The 20,225-nt window shown below is 33.8% G+C and overlaps 3 protein-coding genes across 6 annotated transcripts; 1 reads left to right on the forward strand and 2 right to left on the reverse strand.

Annotated features, from left to right (window-relative positions):
* Window positions 1-230: 230 nt before the first annotated feature.
* LOC140842740 (uncharacterized) lies at window positions 231-6,259 on the reverse strand. 4 transcript variants are annotated; one of them, XM_073210852.1, is made up of 10 exons: window positions 6,082-6,259; window positions 5,731-5,819; window positions 5,547-5,644; window positions 5,121-5,249; window positions 4,305-4,420; window positions 3,923-4,004; window positions 2,937-2,996; window positions 2,753-2,860; window positions 2,448-2,493; window positions 231-571 (listed from the first exon to the last, which is right to left on the reverse strand). In XM_073210852.1, the coding sequence occupies exons 3-10, from the start codon at window positions 5,619-5,621 to the stop codon at window positions 381-383; spliced, it is 807 nt and encodes a 268-aa protein (XP_073066953.1). In that variant the 5' UTR covers window positions 5,622-5,644; window positions 5,731-5,819; window positions 6,082-6,259; the 3' UTR covers window positions 231-380. The 4 variants fall into 4 exon arrangements, with proteins under 4 accessions (XP_073066953.1, XP_073066954.1, XP_073066951.1 ...); XM_073210853.1 differs by having other exon boundaries at window positions 5,547-5,648; XM_073210850.1 differs by lacking the exon at window positions 5,731-5,819.
* A 3,793-nt stretch (window positions 6,260-10,052) lies between these two features.
* LOC140842743 (probable ethanolamine kinase) lies at window positions 10,053-15,744 on the forward strand. Its single transcript, XM_073210855.1, has 12 exons — window positions 10,053-10,164; window positions 10,249-10,408; window positions 11,920-12,011; window positions 12,170-12,276; window positions 12,771-12,876; window positions 13,029-13,151; window positions 13,292-13,383; window positions 13,971-14,055; window positions 14,749-14,854; window positions 14,956-15,022; window positions 15,305-15,397; window positions 15,476-15,744. The coding sequence occupies exons 2-12, from the start codon at window positions 10,284-10,286 to the stop codon at window positions 15,605-15,607; spliced, it is 1,128 nt and encodes a 375-aa protein (XP_073066956.1). The 5' UTR covers window positions 10,053-10,164; window positions 10,249-10,283; the 3' UTR covers window positions 15,608-15,744.
* Window positions 15,745-16,281: 537 nt separating this feature from the next.
* On the reverse strand, window positions 16,282-20,225 carry LOC140842741 (F-box/kelch-repeat protein At1g55270-like). The gene is made up of 3 exons (XM_073210854.1): window positions 19,667-20,225; window positions 19,403-19,550; window positions 16,282-17,756 (listed from the first exon to the last, which is right to left on the reverse strand). Exons 2-3 carry the CDS (start codon window positions 19,427-19,429, stop codon window positions 16,500-16,502), a joined length of 1,284 nt encoding a protein of 427 aa, XP_073066955.1. The 5' UTR covers window positions 19,430-19,550; window positions 19,667-20,225; the 3' UTR covers window positions 16,282-16,499.

Here is a 20,225-nt window from a genome sequence, read left to right on the forward strand (position 1 = left end):
AATTTGTAATCAATTTTGGTTATACTTATAACTACAAATATAAAAAATAAATAAAATTTAAATAATACTTAATATTTTAATCCTTGTTAAAAAATGACGAATATTGATGTCACAAATGTAGTGATAACGCACTAATATATCCTAAATTTAGCCATTTATATCTCACAAATGGCAATTTAAAATTCTTTTATAATTTGCAGCATTTAAAAATTCCTCACCTTTGTCATATATTGATCAACTAGTATTATTTTTTATAATATTTTATTAAAAAAAGCTCAGTAAACAAGATCACCAAGATCTTTTCGTCCCCTATTTTAATAAAATCAACTGAAAATCGTGACTAGTAAGTAAGATTTTACAGTGTCAACCCGTATCATAAATCAAGAATCCAACAGGCTCTTCTCTTCTTCCTCGAGTCTTTTTAACCACTTGAATCCAAGTTCATTCCCAGCTTTAGCAGCAATCTCAAATTGCAATCTCGCCAGCTCAAGAGGATTATCAGACTCATTAAGCTTCTTTGATTTCCTGCCTTTCCGATTGAACCTGGTTATTGATTCAGGAACTTCAACACCTGAAACCGGTTTTTAGATAAGATATCAAATGACGAAAGAGGAATGATACGCCATCTAGGACTTCAAGGGTGAGCAATGATACATATCCTGGACATGATAGATGTTTGCCTTGCAGTCACCCGAAAGTTTACACACATCTTCTCAAGTTTAGCTTACTCATTTCTTCTGATATATATATGACCATGTAACAAAATAAATTATGATATGCTACAGATATATCATGATATTGGTACCCATCAAATAAGATTTCTCTATTATCGTGACAGTCCTAAATCACGGTGTTATCGTCTCCCTGTATACTCTATTATCTTAGAATGTGATCGTCTCCCTGTATAGCTTACATCATGGGATGTATGGATTCCTTACGAATCCGTGTAAGTCCATTGATAGGGATACCGAGTTCATCTCCAACCTATCATGTTATTTTATTTAAAACAAATAAAAAACATTAATTTTATGCATAATTTATCGTCTCTCTGTATACTCTATTATCGTGACAATCCTAAATCACATTGTTATGTCTCCCTGTAAAGCTTACATTATGGGATGTATGGATTCCTTGTGAATCCGTGTAAATTCATTGATTAGGGATATTAATTTCATCTCCAACCCATCACACTATTTTAGCGCAACACCATTTTCAAAATAATATAATTTCTACATCAAATGTAAAACTAATAACCAACTCATCAACTCTGAAATCTACATTAAAAAAAATATTCTAGGTATATGCGCTATTATTTTATTTAAAACAACTAATTAATTCCACAAATTATTTATCAATACATTAATTATATGCCTAATTTATTTCTATATTGCAATTGATTAAAATAATTAATTGATTTAAATAACTAAGTAAATATGCTTAAATTACTTTAAGAAATTTAAATATTAAATTTTAATATTTTAAATACTTTAACTTATAGTTTTTTAGTTTAAAAAATAAATTTAATTGTATATTTTATTCTATTAAATATAAGATTATAAAAGAATAAGTAATACAATTATTCATTGAAAATTAAATATAATTACAACAATCAAAAGAAAAACAATATTTTTTTTTAGAAAAACAGATGCACCAAGATAGCGTCAGATTGAAAATGGCCCGAGTACTCCATTTTCTTCATTTTCCTGCCTCTAACAAATAACCTTCCATGCCTCTACAGATACTAAGACTTATATTTCGCACTTTCTAGTTCAAAGGAATAAGTTTAGAGAATAATGCAGACAAAAAATTCTCCATGAAAAGCAACAAACTTTAGATCATTTTGTTCTGGTGGTTTCTATGTTAGTAATACTTGACAAAATATCCAACTGAAAACATTTTGTGACATGCTCTTCTAGCACTAGTATCATGAAGGTAACCCAACAAAAAGCCTAGCATCAGAATTGTTGAGGATTCTAAAACATGATCATGGATTCAGTCACTCTGGGTTTTTTGGACTTTCCTTAAAACACGGCACCTGTTATTCGAGATAAATAATAACCGACTTTTCAATCTTTCAAACAATTTCTTTAAATTTGGAATGATTGCTCTAAGTAATAAACTATGAAAATATTCAGAATTCTTCACAAAGACTTTCTTCATTTGGAATTATTCTTCAATTTTTCTACTGAGTAAGCCTGAAGCAAACATTGTTTTTATCAAGTATCTTTTCCCATGGATAGGTGATCAAGTACATCCTTTTGATTGAAATTTATTTCCTTCTTTTGTTACGCCTCTGTCGTTTTCTATGATGCTATAATTAACGAATAATAATAGACTGAAAATTTTCATCTCTTCAATATATATCCACCTATCCAAAGAAAGCAAGGTGACAACTACCGACAAATTTAAAACAACAAATTGTTACCTTCTGCTAGAATAAGACTAACCTCTAAGAAGAAGTGATCCATAGGCTATAGCAGCACCAGCATGTCCCTGGGTAAAATCAGAGTGTGAAATTTCTTTGGTGAAAAATTTCTCGTAAATTTTTTTTTAGTATTCAGGCATTCTCAAGAGTCAACTCACGACTAATCATTCCATTTTGTTTCAAATTGTGAAACAGTACATATATACAAGTCTATAAAATTATTTCAGCAACTTTTGCGAGATACAGTACCATCGAAATTATATTAACAGGCCTATTGCTTGAAATATCATTCAAGTAAAATCTCTGTAAAAATGAAGATTAGACTACCTTCTCAGATGCTCTGTGGAAACACCATATAGCAGAGGAAACATCTTGATTCACACAATCCCCAGTCAAGTACACAGCACCTAAAAGGTATAGAGCACCTGGATGCAACTAAAACATGAAAAGTCTATTTAGGTTGTGAAAAATTATAGAAAATGTCAAAATGTGTGAATCCACGAAGAAATACCTGATCAACTGCCTTCTCTATAAAATAGAAAGCCTGCTGATCTGATCGAACATACTCGTTCTGCAAGAATGGTAAAAAAAAACAAAAACAAAACAGCAAAAGGTAGCATGCAGCTCAGAAGAGAAATACCCTCTTTCAACAATATAACGAAATATAAAAATCATTGTAGGCCATGAGATCATGTTGCCCAACAACAGTCAAAAATTTACTTGGCAGAAATACTCCTCATATTATCCTAAACCTTTTTATCAGCAAGCTTCTGATCTGTATTCTCAAGATTTACTTACTGTCTTTCCATAGTGCAATTTAATAGAACAAGAAAACAAGGAAATGTTATGGTCCAAACCCTAGGAGATCCAAAAGGACAACATGAACACGCATTACGAGAATTTACCAAGTAGGATATTGAAATCGAAGGTGTGTAGGTGAGCACAGAGTCATTCATCATAACTCATCTAACCGTAAAAATTAATAACAGGTTCATACGAGAGGTATGGCCAACTTGTGACTTAATCCAGGTAAGATCCATGTATAACGCTGTCAGACATGCAATTTTGGATTGACTTCTCTGTCAAAACAAATTTCACATGTGCTTTACAAGTACCTGTCATCGAAGGTACCGTGTTTATCCTGGAAGTAACATCATATACAAGATAACATGTTTATGCATCCGACTCCAAAATGATAGACAAGACTCTAGAGCACCAGACACAACTTCTACAATGTTTCCAAAAACTTATATAACTTGAATAAACTACAGCTTCCACAAATTTATCCATTTGTGTTTATACTCACTGTTGAAATACATTACTCCAACTACTTTTTAAATCAATTGTTATAAACTATCTGGGAAGCTACAGTTTCCTCTCAGAACTTAGATGAACAAATCTTTTTCTGTGCTTCCATGTTTTCGGTTAGCTACACAGAGCATAGATAGATATACAAACTACATAGCTCTGATTATTTATTTCATTAGAAAGTCTAACCTCAACTCTAAGGCGGGAACCCAGCTCATACAGAGCATCTGGGTCACCCATCTCAGCAGCTTCCACCAGCAATGCTGCACCTCTGGTATATAAATAAAGGTCGACGATTCCAATGACTTTAGACAAAGTACTGAACAATGTTCATAAACATAATTTATTTACATGCAAAAAATTAATCACAGTCGAATTGACTTATTCCAATAGATGCCGAATGCTAGACATATCATGACAGAGAAAACAGAACAAATGTTTTTGTCGATGCAGAAAAGGGAAGGGAAAAAAAGCCCAAACTTTTTATGCATATCACCAGTATCAAGAAGTTGAAATGTAGGAATAATGTGGTACAAAGACGAGTTATGATAGAATAGAAAATAACTCTTACACGGCTTTATTTGCACCAGGGACATGGTATTTGAAATGCAGTTTGGATAACCAATACCTAGCATGAGTATTTGTGTTGTCAGCTTCAAGAGCCAATTCAAAATGCTGCTTCGCTGTCTGACATATATCACCCACCCAAAGAAAGAGATGGCTCATTCACTAGTTAGACTAAAGATTTACTTCGAAATGTAGAACCAAAACCATGCATACAGCTAAAATAAAATATCTAATCATTGTAAAATGGTTTGGTGTGCCAAAAGGATGGATCCTCCTATCTGATGCTCTAAACTACTTCCAAGCATGGTCAGCAACTAATAAATATAAGAAAAATCATAATTCCAGTATCATATAATTGCATAAAGTGCCACCCTATTAAATGATGAGAATACCAACAGACAAGCTAGGAAATTAACTCTTTTTATAAATCAAAGATGGGGGACAATGAAATATTCAGAGTAACTATTACTGAAATGGAGTTCATCTGTATGAAATTGTAATGTGACGGTGAAGTTTAGAATCATCAGAAAGCCCACAGTCTACTGTAAACGTAACTAACATGCATTTACATTACTTGCATACGGTCTTAAATTAATTAATACAAATGCCTTAAAGTAATTAATTCTTATTTTTTGAACTGAGGAACCTATGCATATGAAGTAACCATTGATGTTAAATGCAGGAGGACCATGTCAATATCTAACATTATACCAAGTCAACCCCTTACCTAAACTCAACTATATTCTGTTGCTGGAATGAAACTTCACAAAAATAAAACATTTGCCATATCACTCATCTCATATTCAAGGATGAAAATTACCCTAAGCAAAGGAATGAGACGCTTGTCTTTAAGCTCGCAATAATCGATAACTCTGTCAACTTCTTTCAAAGCGCTATACCCTTTGGCTATGAGCTCCAGTGCCTTCTTATTCCTAGTATGCATCTGTCTCTATTGAGAGGAAAAAAAAACGAACAAAAGAAGTATCACTCTAGAGGATCATATAAATGAAAGAAAAATGAAAATTGAGTCTTTGATTTCAATTACTACTTAGGATCTCATGATTTTCCATCAACATGGATTAATTACTGTAATTTTAGTTCAGATATTGCTGAAATTAAATATGACCATTAACAAATTCAACAACTTAAAAAATTGAGAGACAGTTAGTCATATAAACAACAAAAAGTGAATATATAATATTGGATGTACATCATCAAAACTTTATTCCAACAAAATTTAACTTACTTGGTAATTGAACTGGGAAAAGCTATAGTTGAAGACGCCTCTCATAGAAGCAGATTTCCAAAACGCTCTGAGCATTTCTTTCCTGAGTTATTCAGAACCTGGCTAAGAATCAAAACATAAAAGTAAAAAAAATAGAAAGATTTAATGATAAAACGCACAAATCATATAATTAGAGAGAACAAACTTATTTTTGGTTTAATGGATTTGCAAAACTTGTACTCGTGATCCACATATCATCATTAGATGGCCAATTCTTCCAACATATAAGACATCCTAGGAGTGGAAAAAATCAATTGCTCATCGTCTAGAACATCCACACTAGGAGAATGTGAGAGGCCTCGGGACACGAGGTGTGAAATGAAAGATGGACTTGCAAAAATAAAAGATGACTACAGAAGAGACTTGAATGTGCCTGAGTAAGCAGATGAATCATATGTGTCCAATAGTCGACTCATTTAGAAATTCCATCACATAATAGTAGAATGATTTAGAAATCGATAAAGCAAAGAAACTGCTCCCTCTCAGTACGACTAACCTGTGTGACAAAGCGGAAGTCCAACGTAGGTGCTCGTCGGCGACTGGAGGGCTGCTCTGGTGTTCTCCGCTACTGCCACGGCAGTCAATCTTGCCGTGATTCTTGAGAACGGGAAGAGAGAAAGGAGACAAAGAGAAGCTCGCTGTGATTCTCGGGACACCGAGAAAGAGAAGATAGATGCAGTCAGCGGCTGATCAAATTTTTTTATTACCCTTCCGAACCAAATTGCATCGTACCGCTTTTGATAATATTTTAGAAAAACTGCGATTAAAAATATTAATCATAAATCGCACTGCAAACGCGATTCGGTTATTTTTTTTGCCAAAAACCGCACCAAATCGCATCGTCTAAACCGTTTGCCATAATATTGGCCTAGAATTATAATAATTTATAAACAACATATTCAAATAAAAGAAGTCATCATTCATTATATCCTAACTCTCTTTAAAATTATTATTCTTACAAATAAAATTTATCTTTTTCTTAATTATACTTCATATTAGTCATTTATTAAAGTATTTATTGTTTTTGCTACAATATTTTGTTTGTAGTCTGAAGGTAAAAAAATTGATAAAATAGTGTAAATGTCATTTTTGTTGTGAATGTGTTGTGTTGTTAAATTATTAACTTAGTTTTGAATCTTGATTATTGTTTAATCTATTTTGATCTTTATATGTTTTGAACTATATTTTATATTTGAAAACAATATATTGTTGTTGTTTTCAAATAAATTATAATATATGTTCTAATATTTTTCATTAAAAAAATCGTAAAACCGACCGCAACCGTATGAAACCGCTCAAAACCGCAAGACTGATTTTTTTACATAAAACCGCGATTAATTTTTCAAAATACTAACCGACCGCATATGGCAATTCGGTTTGAATTTTTTTAAAAAAACCGCAAAACCGCACTGTGATCACCCCTAAATGCAGTAGAAAAGATTTAGGGGGTGTATTTAATTTTATTGATTTTTGTAGAGTTTAATCGGACAGAGGTCTTGAATATATATTTTTATATTTAGTGATATTTAAATTCGATTTTTCTAAAGTCTTCAAAAATCTAATGGTATTCAATCTTAATTTTTTAAAAATATATAAAAAAAACGGTAGGTATCTAATATTTTTATAGATATAGAATGATTCGAATATAATTTTTTATGTACAAATCTTAAAATTCTAGGTACAATTATAGAAACTAAGGGTGGGTATGGTACGGTATACCGTACCGAACTATGGTACTGTATACCGTACCGAAAATATCGGTATAGAATTTTTCTATACCGATACCAGAAATTCGATATACCGCACATTCGGTATACCGAATTTTCGGTATGAAAAAAGTTCATACCGGTACCGTACCAACACCGAAATTTTTTTCGGTAAGTTCGATATTTTTTTCAGTACGGTTTTTCAGTATTTTTTCTCACCCCTATTAGAAACTCAAAAATTGTCTTCTATTCACCCTAAAGATTTTCGTATACTTTTAAACAAATAAAATATCTTTTTCACCCATATCTCTCTTTTCTTCATTCAAAAACGATGTTTTTCTCCTCTCTAAAGATAATTCGAGGTTCCTCGAATTTCAGAGATATGATTCCTCTTTTGAATCATTATTGATTTGATAAAAAATATTATGATTTCCGTTCGTGTTTATTTATATCTGTTTATGTTTGTGCTCCAAATTTTTGTATAAATATTTATCGTTTGAATCAAACGGTGTGTGATAGATAAATAAATTTTTACTAGATTGTTCTTATAACGTTCAAAGACTAAAAAATAATAATTCCAAATTCAAAGTTGTTTTCATAATTTACCGATCCAATTTGTCGATCAAGATCAAAGTGCTTATTAAAATAAATTAATTTGCATAAATTTTCAAACAATGGAAGCGCACGTGGCCGGCCAATTCCCCTCGTCTTTATGCTCAAGTCCCAACTCAATAAAATAGAATTTGAAATTTGTTGATTTTCTACTTTATTATTTATTTTATTTGTTTTTTTTTTATGAAAACTGAATGAAATTTTCGATTTTTGATAATTAATTCGTAAATCAAATAAATTTTTTGTTTAGAAAAATAAAAAGAAACACTCATGGAAATTTATGTATATGTGAAAAGAATAACCATTGATTTTATTTTGTGTCGAAAACTTATTTGTTATTTGCTTCATTTGATCAATACCTAATAAAATGTATATGCTTGTTAGCTTCTTATCATTGTATCTTTTATATATTATGCAAGTAATACTATCTATGAGAGATTCACAAGTAAAATATAATGTGTGGACGACAAAAGAGAGTAATGAATTGCTAAACTCATGGTTGATGCTGCAATGCGAGGAAGACGTGATAAAAATGGAGTATTTAACAAAAAAACCGTAGATAAAAAAATACTTCATGCTCTAAACGAAAAACTTGGATGTGACTATCTATGAGAGATTCACAAGCAAAATATAATGTGTGGACGACCGAATAGAGTAATGAATTGCTAAACTCATGGTAGATGCTGCAATGCGAGGATGACGTGATAAAAATGAAGTATTTAACAAAAAAAACCGTAGATAAAAAAATACTTCATACTCTAAACGAAAAACTTGGATGTGAAAAGACTGTTACACAATATCAAAGTCGTCTAAAATGGTTCAAACAACGATACAACAATTATTATAAGCTTATACGTCATAACTCTGGTTTTGGATGAGATTCGATGACAAAAAAATTCACTGCTAAAGACGAAATATGGAAGGATTATTTTAAGGTAAGAGTCTTTGAGTTAAAATAATAAAATTTATGTTTATAATTATAATTATGAATAGTTTTAACACTTGATGTTTTTTATTTTTTATCACTCTCATTCTAAACATGAACACTATCGGACCGATACTTTTGAGGATTATGAAGATTTGAAAATTGCGGTTGGAACATGAACTGCTACTAGAAAATACTCAATTGGACTAGGAGATGATATAGATGCAAGAACATTTGAGATTGAAGAAATAGGGAAGCTAATTTATTATATGATTGCGTCTTTGATTATAATAGTGGTGAATTCGTGCAAAGTGACAAACAAGAATCTTCATACAAGCCTCCATTTTCGAGGACGCTACTTCACCATTATCCTCTCAACCCATAAATTCAAAGGTTCCACCAACAACTAGAAAACGAGATAGGACCGAGTTTGAAGTAAAATCAAGCACATTCAAGAAGACAAACCCAAACGATATGCGTGAAATATCTCATGTTCTTAAGAATGTAGTTTTTAAGATAGAATCAATAGGGAATTCAGGTGACACTTGTTGGGATGCTATCAAAGAAGTCCTAAATTTGGATAACCGTACACGATACAAGGTTCTTGATTTGCTTAACACCTTATCAAAGAATATGGATTTCTTGAAAATGACAACTGAAGAGCGTACGGGATGGATTGACTATCAATTAAATGAATAAGTATTTTTAGGGACATGATCAATAATGAGATATTATGTTATAATTTCTGGACATTTTTTTATATAAGTTAGAGTCGTAAGGAATGATTTTCAATAAATTCATAGAATTTTTTTATATTTTAATTTGTTAGGGATATGGGGATTGAAATTTCGATTTTGTTAAATTGAAATGTGATTTTTTTTATATATTAAATATATTTAATTTTTAAATAAGTAATTTTATTTCAAAATGAATTTAAATATATTTACAAAATTTACACCATCAATAAAAAAAATGTATAAATATTTATCAAAATTTTGCAAAAACTCTACAAAAATCCATGTAATTTAGCTTATAAATCTGTATGATTTTATAAAAATCAATAATCTATCAAATTCACGAAAATCTATCGTTTAAAAAAATTCATTGAAAATCATTAAATCTCTGCGTTGATACACTCCTAACAAAAGATCAGTTTAATTGTATATTAATTAAATTATTATTTTAAAAAAAAGGGCAAATATGATATTTAAATATTTCTTCCATGAAATTTTCTTGCAGGTCCATACATCTAAATCTTCCCACAATTGAGAGGGAGGGACACAACGGATTTGCCAAAGTGTTGATATTTCGTTAAAAAGGAACGATGCAAAGCTAGGTAAGAATACATACTACGCTGAATCAGCCTCGAAAATTCCGAGTGAATTTGAATCCAAACGATTCCGAAATTTCATTTTTTCAGCTAAGTTTTCGTTGTTTTTCGTGCGAAAACATTGGATGGGGTCGACGGAGAATATCTGGAATGCGGTGGAAGTACCGGAGAGTCACAGCTCGGAAGTTCCGTCGTCTTCTCTTGCCGTTGACCACTCGCTCTCCCTCCCTGAAATGAAGCCTCGTATTGTGTAATCATTTTATTCTTTCTTATTATGTTTTGGTTTTCTGCTTGATTTTAGATCTTCTGGTAGACTTTATTAGTGATTAAGTTTATCTTGACCTTAAAACTTAATTCTGCTAATTCACGGTGTCAGAATTTTTGAGATCGCTGATGAGGAAAGGAAAAGAATTATTTCATTGATGATTGATATGTGTTGGAGACGTACTTGCTTGCTTGTAGTAAACCTTTCACATTGGTATGCGAGCATGCGTGAGAGGCTGTGTCATTTCGATGTAACTCATGACTCTGATTGATCAAATGGATCTTGTGGTGACCGCACGGAGTCACTTGGTCGGGTACAACTATGGTAACCATGTAAGTGCAAAGTTAGCATGTGAGGATTAAGCTGATTTCTGATATCTTGGACAAAGTATTATCGAGGACATTCAAGTTTTTGGCTTGGTTGTCACATCATCTATATAGGCAAAAGGGCTGTCCCGGGGTTAAGTAATATTGGTTTGGAATTCTCAATCCACTGAAGTGGTTCAGAGAGCCATCTAGATTGAGGCAGAGACTGTTAGGAAGAAGATGATGGCGAGACCCCTTAGCAGTGTTGTTGAAAAGACGAGCATCTTAAAGTGTCTGACATGCATGGATAAGCTCCTAGCTTGTTGGGAATGATTTCCTTCAATGTTCATTTTTCAATATTTGCTCCAAGATAAAAGACAGGTTCTTGTGTCAATGTGGGTAGTATTCAAAATATGAAGTTCCTCTTTTCCTAAACTTGATTCAGTTTCTCCAAAGAATCAGACTCTATATGATGAATGATTAGTGATATGTTCATTACCAACATATCCCAACTGCAGGAGTGCTTTTATTGGGTTCTAGCTCAAAACCTTTTGTTTTTTACCTCATCAGTTCAGTTCTATAAATTTGAAGATGTATTGATGATCTTTCGGAGATTTTTATCCTCATCCAAGTGCAAGCTCCGGGTTTGTGTGCATGCCTCAAATAAACAACACCCTGCATATTTTTTATAGTTTCCACCAATCGCAACTTTATAATCTAGTTTGGTTTTCAGAGTATTAGATACACACTACGTGCTTATTAAACTTTTGATTTGTCAAAAAGAATGTTAAAACTTGAGATAAAGTTTAGTCGCAATTTATGAAATTGTAGACAGCTCGTGCAAATTTCACGATGATAGCTTTTGCTGGATGTAATTTTTTTGTAATCCATGTTCATATTCTTTGGGTCCTGTGTGTTTCTAAATCCATACATACTCACTCGATGTGAATTGACGCATAGTGTCTTTTTTATTTTCTGTTGCAACTTTCAGTTCAACGTTTTATTTATTTCATTTTTTCTTAAATGATATATCATGGAACAAAACATTTTAAAATAATTACTTATTGAAAAAAACTACGAGGTATCACCGCAAGTAATTGAGTTGAAGTCAAATGATTTGAACTTTTCTCATACCTCTCTCTCAAAATTTCCTGTTTTAACCTTTTGGATTAACGATTTTCTTTTTGCCAGGGAGCTGTGCAAGGATCTATTCAAACAATGGTCAAGTTTGGATGCGTCGGATTTCTCTCTTGAAACGGTATCTGGTGGCATTACAAATCTGTGTGCGTTTCTTTCCTGTTTCTCTCAAAAGAAATGGATTAAAAATAACGTTCTTAAATTTTTTTAATTTACGAGAAAGTAGTATGTTCTTATTTTTACATTTGATGGTTTACTGGCTGTCATTAACAAATCATTTATATTTTGATTTTGAATGCAACAGTACTCAAGGTATCTGTGAAAGAAAAAGATGGAAATGTTGTGCATATGACTGTTCGATTGTATGGACCGAATACTGAATATGTGATCAATCGTGAAAGGGAATTGCAGGTAAATTGGTGATGTTTGTGAGCATTTTTGCTCTCCCCCTTAGCAAGTCAGACTCGGCTTGATTGCGAATTATTCTGGACCTATTGTTTTTGAGTGCACGTGGGGGGGTTTAGACCCGAAAAATGTACATGCAATTTATGAGTACTTCCTCCCAAAGCATCTACCTCTACTGCTTAGCAACTGTCATCTCATCTCTCACTCCATTGATATGAGCTAGATGTTTCTAAAAATATCCTTTCGGGCCTTCCTTTATCATGACCATTTGGTATTCAATATAGTCGATTACTTGTTTCTAAATATAAGTAAACTTCAATTATTTTAAATTAATTGCACAAGTCTAATTGCTGTTATTGAGTGCTCTATTGGAATTTACAAGCTGTTGATGTATGTTATATTGGCTAAAATTTTCCAAACACCAACTGTACATGTTCTAAAGATTTTTAAATCTCATGTTATTGACTGCATTTTGTTTGAGCTTAACATTTTATGTGCAGGCTATTCCATTCCTCTCAGCCGCAGGATTTGGTGCCAAGTTACTTGGTGTTTTTGGAAATGGCATGGTGCAGTCATTTATCAATGCTCGTACCCTAACACCATTGGGTGAACATTCTTTTCAGCTTTGTTTCTAGCCACCTTCCATTTTAAATGCTACAGCTATACCTGCGAGGACCACCATTGAACACTTTGTATCGTCACAATATTTATGATTTAAATTTGAAATTTTTCCCCGTCTTGGTGGGTTTTCTTGACAGACATGCGAAAGCCAAAGCTCGTCTCAAAAATTGCTAAACAGCTCCGGAGGTTCCATGAGGTCGGAATAGCTGGTTCTAAAGAGCCTCAACTGTGGAATGACGTCTTCAAGTTCTTTGAAAGAGGTTCTCTATTAGCAGTAAATGATTTGGATGTGCTTACTTTTCAATATTTTATATAATGAATTTGGAATCTTGTAAGATTTGGCTGTCAGTGGTAGTTATCTATATATTTTATGTTTGATAACTGGGAATTTTACATGCAGCGTCAAGCCTCAAGTTTGATGATCATGAGAAGCAAAAAAAGTATGAGACGATTTCATTTGGAGAAATTCATAAAGAAATCATTGAACTCAAGGTTATGTGTTGCATATGTCTCTGGGGGGTTGTATATTTTGCCATTGCCTCTGATTGTTACATAGAAGAATGGAAAATTCTGATTGATATCTTGGATTAATACTTATATGGTTGTCTTCGCTCATTTGAACATTGTCTTCTTGTTCTTAACTTCACAAATAGTTATTGATCAACTTCACATAAAAAAGTCTCTATATGTTAGCCTATGCTGTAAGTTATTCCGTATAATGATTAGTTTTGATCGGAAAGACTATTCACAGTATCTACCATCCGAGAACAATGAATTCTTGAATTTTGTTCAAAATCAACAGAGGTTTACCTAAAAAACCTGGGATTCATTATTTGCCCCGCTACTGCAATAACATTATGGATGCAACAGTTTTCAAAAAAGGAAGAAAAATGATGCATTGACGTGAAATTGTTGTTATTGATGAGGCCGCAATACCTGAGGTTTTTTGCAGTCAATAGTTGACCAATGTAGTGAGATATTGGCTAATGAAGACCGTAGGCATTTTTCTTCGTTTCTGCTATCTTGTGTGAGAAGTTAGATTATTATTAGTGAACAATAATTTTCTTATTCTGGAACAGGAAATGACAGATCGCTTTAATGCTCCCATTGTGTTTTCACACAATGATCTACTTTCTGGGAATTTGATGCTTAATGATGAAGAAGGTAAGCATCATCCATAGTTTTACAATCAGTCTCTCTCTCACACAGTAAGTGACATGCTATTTTATGTCACCAGCTGATTATGGGCTTCTTTGACCTTCTCATACAGTCATACTTGTTTTAAAATTTTAGCCAACGTCACTGTTGACACGTGGGTTCAGTTTTAGCTTATGCAAATGTATCAGAACGATAGCACACGGGTTCTAATTGGTTTTTATTTCTGTTATGACATGGTATTAACATTTTCAACATGATTTAAATCCAATATGAATGACATCCTTGAGGTGAATATGTATGGGTTACTTACGTAGTCTTAATTACCATTTGGTTGAGATATGATGTGAAGTACATGAACTGTATTATATAGAATAAATAAACGTTTTCTTGAAATTTGAGGTGGAAATACTATCTTTAGGACAATTTGAGGACAAGTTTATATGAATTATGAAAGGAATGACATAGAAGCATCACACAATTTTGGTCATTAAATTGTTGACGGGTGATGTATCTGACTTATTGAAGCTCTTTGAGCATATGAATTTTCAAGACTTGAATTGGCTCCCCTTTTTCCTTTTTTCATTTGGGAGAAATTTCAAAATGTGGTGATCGAGATTGATGTAAAAGATGTCCGTAATTTTTCTTTCGTCATTACCGACATTCTTATGAGCGCTCCCATGTGTTTTGGTAAATTTTCAGATAAGCTTTACTTCATCGACTTTGAGTATGGATCATACAGTTACAGAGGTTTTGACATCGGAAATCACTTCAACGAATATGCTGGCTATGATTGTGACTATAGCTTGTGCGTCATCATCCTTTCCTAATTTTGTATTTAATTTGCATTCGTCTTTCGCAGAATATAGGATGTATTTGTAGTTATTCTGAGAGCTGTTTCATCTGCAGGTACCCAATTAAAGACGAACAATACCACTTCTTCAGATACTACTTAAAACCAGATAGCCCACACGAAGTATTTTGCAGTCTTTCATACCTCTGATAATAGAACCAGTACCAAATGTTTATTTGAATTTAACTAATATGATTAGCTATGGAGTCAAAAGAGGCATTATAGATGGGTCCGAACACTCGAACACTTGTAGCTCTGCTTATTGGGGGGAAATACGACGTAAAATGACAATAATCTGTGTTGGTATATGTTATCTAAGATAATAGACGTAACTAAGGTGATCCAAATCCAAAGACTAGTTTATTGTGCGATTTTTAATGAAAATTGGCTACAACCGGCCTGCAGGTTTCTGATGAAGAACTCAAAGCTCTTTACCTGGAGACAAATACCTTTATGCTAGCTTCGCATCTTTACTGGGCTTTATGGGCTCTCATCCAGGTAATTTTAGTTTTTTTCCTACTGTTGCTCGTAAAAAGTCGAGTTGTTGTATTAAGATTTGCTTGTTTGTTGTGGCAGGCCAAAATGTCTCCAATTGATTTTGATTATCTGAGCTATTTCTTCCTACGATACAATGAGTACAAGAATCAGAGGGAGAAGAGTTTTTTGTTGGCACGTTCTAAGTTCTCTGGATCACAGATTGATTCATAAAATTCAGTCTTAATTGTTTTTGATTCTTTGTTTTTGTGCTTTCTGTTGTAATCCTATGTCTTGTTGCCTTGTATCGTACACAACCAATAATGTTCCATTTCGCAAGACTATAAAACACGACTTCCTTTCTAGAAATATCTCTTTTTAGCAATAGAAAATGTTGTTTCTTATTAGCAAATTTGCTTCAAAAGATTGTTGTTGAGATGTTTGGTTCCTCCAGTATCAATAGCTTCGTTTGGTTCCAAGGTCTTTTTCTATTTGTGCACGATCCATTTTCTGTTACTCTGCTTCAATTGCAGGCTGATTTTTTTTCCTCAATTAAAGAAACCATCTGAAATAAGATTGCTAGTGAAAGGGCAAAACTAATATTTTCAGCAATTAACTTCCATCACATCTCAAATATTTCAGAATCAAATTTTAACACAGGTTCAATCAGCAAAAATAAAAAAATAAATAACCACGATCTTGCACTCCTAGTGAACACACCATTTCCAGAAATGAAAGAAACTATACCCAAAAACTTGAGAAGGTTCAATCAGCTAGAATGTACTTCAACACTCTTTGACGTAACTAGCATCTACCCAAATCTTGAATCATTAAAAAATAAAATAAAATAAAATCAAGCTCTTAAAACAACCATTTTCCCGCTTGGAATTGGCATCCTGGAGTACTGGTTGAACAAAATTATTCATATAACATTAGGATGATTCAAGAATTTTACAACAGATGCCTGCTCTCTTAATTTTAAGACATGTAAAAAATGGTATTGTGTGATATCAAACGATAACTGAGCATAGCAATTTAACCTCTCTACCAAAATGAAATCTTACACTTCAAACGCCATTCCCATTACCAGTAGCTCGTGTCCGTAGGAACACGCCATACATACCTCTCAAGCTTGGAGAACCTGACAATGAACTATGCGATTTTTTAGCCGATTTCTACCAGCAAGATTGGACAAAAAATTGGTGACCAAAGTTTTCAAATGTCCTTTCCCAGAAATAGTTTCCCATAAATGCTCAGCAGTAGCTGCCTGACCGTGATCAGATTTCAAAACATCAACCAGAGTAATACTCATGTTATTTCGGATAATGCACAATTTCCCATTAAGAGGAAGGAGAGCAGAAGCCTCTAAGGCCTTTGAGCTGCCCAAATGCATTTTACTATCAACATGCTTGGTCCACGAACCCGTTGTTTTATCGTACGATCGAAGTCTGCAGCCATCTTTGCAATCTAAAGCATAGAGATGTCCATCAATTGTGGTGCTAGGATTCCTCCAACCTGAGACCATTCCATCATAGACCGGGTACCAGCTATCAGTTTCAGGTTCGTAAACCTCACTAAGGACTTGCCGGTGAGAACCAAGACCTTTCAAGAACCATTTCCCTTCGTACACAACCCCTATAAAAGGCACCATGGCAGTGCTCATATCAGAAATGAAAGACCATCTATTCTTGTTAGGATCATAAACCTCAGCAGATCTTAGAGACCTGTGAACCCCCTCATTCTCCCCACCAGCTACATACAACCGATTGTTTATGACACAACTGCCAAAGAAATGTCGTCTCCGAAGCATGTCTGGGGCACGATGCCATTTATTAGTCCTAGCACTGAAAAAGACAACTCTCCTCATGCAACCCTTCACTGGATCTTTCCCGCCAAACAAATAAAGGTGACAACCACTAAGTACAGCACATCCAAATTCAAGGGCTTCAGAATATTCTTTGGGCACAGGTGGGAGAGGCTGCCATAGCTGATATGTTGGGTCAAAGGCGAGCCATGATATTTTTCCATCTTTGTCTCTTTTCAATACATAAATCCACTCCTCTGAAATTCCAAGATTTTTCCGAAGCGAGTAAAAGAAATTTCCAGCCAGAAGGCGATACCATCTTTTGCAAACTAGACGAAGCTTGCAATGCTCGATTCTCGGGACACGGATCAAGCAAGCAATAGCAAGATCATCCGGAAGACCCGGAAGCAGAGGGGATTGACTCCTACTTCGGTCACGTGGTGGCTTCTGTCTGGAGGGGTGAATGGAAGGTTTAATGTCAGGTCGAAGACAAAGCTTTGTTCCTGGCACATACTTTTTAGCCCCTACAACTGTTTTGAGACCTGCATCTACTCTACAGAGGCAAGCTGTTGTATCTACCTGCAACAAACATTATTATTTATCGGTTAACCGCCACCAAAACAATGCAAGGGGGTTTAGGTCAAATCATTCTTTAACAATTTACACCATAATGAGACAGTAATTTTATTATATTTAATTCCTTGAAGCTAAGCAAATATTTTAGTCCACGTCACTATTTCAAATTAAGATTCCATGTTATACTCAACAACTTATGGTCTTTCCTTTTCATTTCAGTTATGCCAAATAACGCATTTTTTTGGATAGAAACAAAATTATTGACGAATAAAGAGAAGTACAATTGAAGGATAAGAAGTCCATAGTCCATACATGCAATCTTCCAAAAATGTTAGAAGGACAAACCGACTCTCACCCTGAACAGTTGCAAACAAATTGAACAACTATTGACCTAGACTAATAAAGGTTGTCGCCCGATTAATAAAAACTAAACGGAGTTTTTCAAGGCCTTTGCCCACCAGTGTCCAAATCGCAACCTGGCTCATGGTTGAGTTTTCTCTCATGCATTTCGTAAAAAATCAACCATTCCTTTCATTCCACAACTCCTTATTGTTTGCTCTTCCATAATTATGTTACTCTTCAGATGTGGCAGGATTTTAAAAAATAATAATCGATCTAATTCATACTGTAAGCAAAAGTTTTTAAACATCCATAGGCCCCACACCTCTGGCTTACACATCTCGATTCCTCACCTAGGAAAAGTTAAAGGGTAAAAAAAATATCGTGTCCTCCCCTCCCACCATAAGGATAGTTCTAAGCATTTTAGTCAAGAAGAGAAATTAAATCAGACATAAAAGCAAACAGAATTGGGAAATTAGGAAGGTCAAAAGTGTAGAAGGTTGTCAACAAATGAGATTTGACTGCTTTGGCTTTTGGATATGGCCGGACTAGGAACTGATGAAGTCATGTCGCAAAGGTGGGAAAGTTAAAATCTAGCATTCTTACATGATACTCATAGCTATGATTCTCTTAACTGTTGTCCCAGCACCAATATTCATATTGTTAGAGATATAAAAGTTACATAATGTAACCATTACAAGCTCAAAATCTTCATTGCTCTTCTTAAGAAATAATATTATACAGTTTTCAATAGTCAATTCTAAGAATAAGTTAGTATCCACAAGAGCTCAACAGCTAATATACAGTTTAACAGCAAGGTCCTCGGTCCTGTGGAAAATCACAATTTCCAGTCACATCCTTGGAGAGCCTCGTACTACAATATTCACATCCAAAAATCTTTCTAAAACTTATATAATAGACGTGGAGTATTACACATGTACATTTATATTTACATGGACATATTAAAAAAAAAGGAAACTTAAACAATAAAGAGGATGATTTCCATTCCCATACAAGAACTAATTCTAGCCTCAAGCAATGAGGACGTACAAATTCCAGCGCCAATCATAACTATTGTGTCAATGTCATTTCCCACAAATAAGAATGTTGATCTCTATCTGTGAATGTTAAAGGACAATTTTGGCAAAAGATGAACAATTCTGCGTGTGAATACTCGAAGCAAACAAGACTACGAAACCTCTAAATTAAAAATACAAAAACATTACAATCAACAAAAACTTCAAAAAGACGTAACATTATGAAAAAAAACAATCAAATTTGGTAATTGCAGAAATTTACAATATGTTTACCAGGGGAGGCTGAATCACCCTATCCATTTGTTGAAACTCAACCCATCAGGAATTGAAAAATCTTCCAACTTAATAACATTTGTATCTTAATTGCTGGATTGAGTATAAAAACCGGCCAATTCAACTCAAATCCTGCAACCGATATAACCTACAACAAGAATGCCCACCAAAATCGAATCTTTCAAATTTTCAGTTTCACAATCTGTCAATCTACAAACAGAATCTATCAAATCAAACAATGATAGATGCAAAAAAGATTCTTACTTCAGTTGCACCAAGCAGAGATCCAGTAACCCCCAGAAAACAAATATCAACTGCAAGTATAGATTAAAGCTGACAAAACCCACGCACCAAATTAAAAACCCACATGGCGTAACCTAACAAAATGAATGGGACATTACCCAATGAAGAGAGAAAATGGGAAACACCTCAAACTGTGTTATCCTACAAAAGGAAACCCTAAAAGCCCAAAATGCGAGACAGCAGGACAAATGGTGGGAGAAAAAGAAAAGCACTGAAGTAAGATTACGACACCAAAATTCTTCAATCAAATCTCTATAGTAAATTTACGCTCTTCCTCGATTTCACACCATTAACATCTTCAGTGGAAAACTGGGCCCATTATAAACAAACAGAGAGTGTTTGCGCGTGAACTGTCAACAGTCGCAATGTTTTACATTTCGGAGGAAAAATCGAACAGAAATTAATTATCTGAAGGCTTCTTTCAGTCTTGCATTTCCCACAAAATATTAGCTTAATACTCTCTCCTTCCAATCATATTGACTTTCTCCCGATTTCGACGGTCCGACCTTTTTATCTTTGA

This window comes from Primulina eburnea, chromosome 10 (genome assembly GCF_022965805.1).
Source record: "Primulina eburnea isolate SZY01 chromosome 10, ASM2296580v1, whole genome shotgun sequence".
NCBI classification, from domain to species: Eukaryota; Viridiplantae; Streptophyta; class Magnoliopsida; order Lamiales; family Gesneriaceae; genus Primulina; species Primulina eburnea.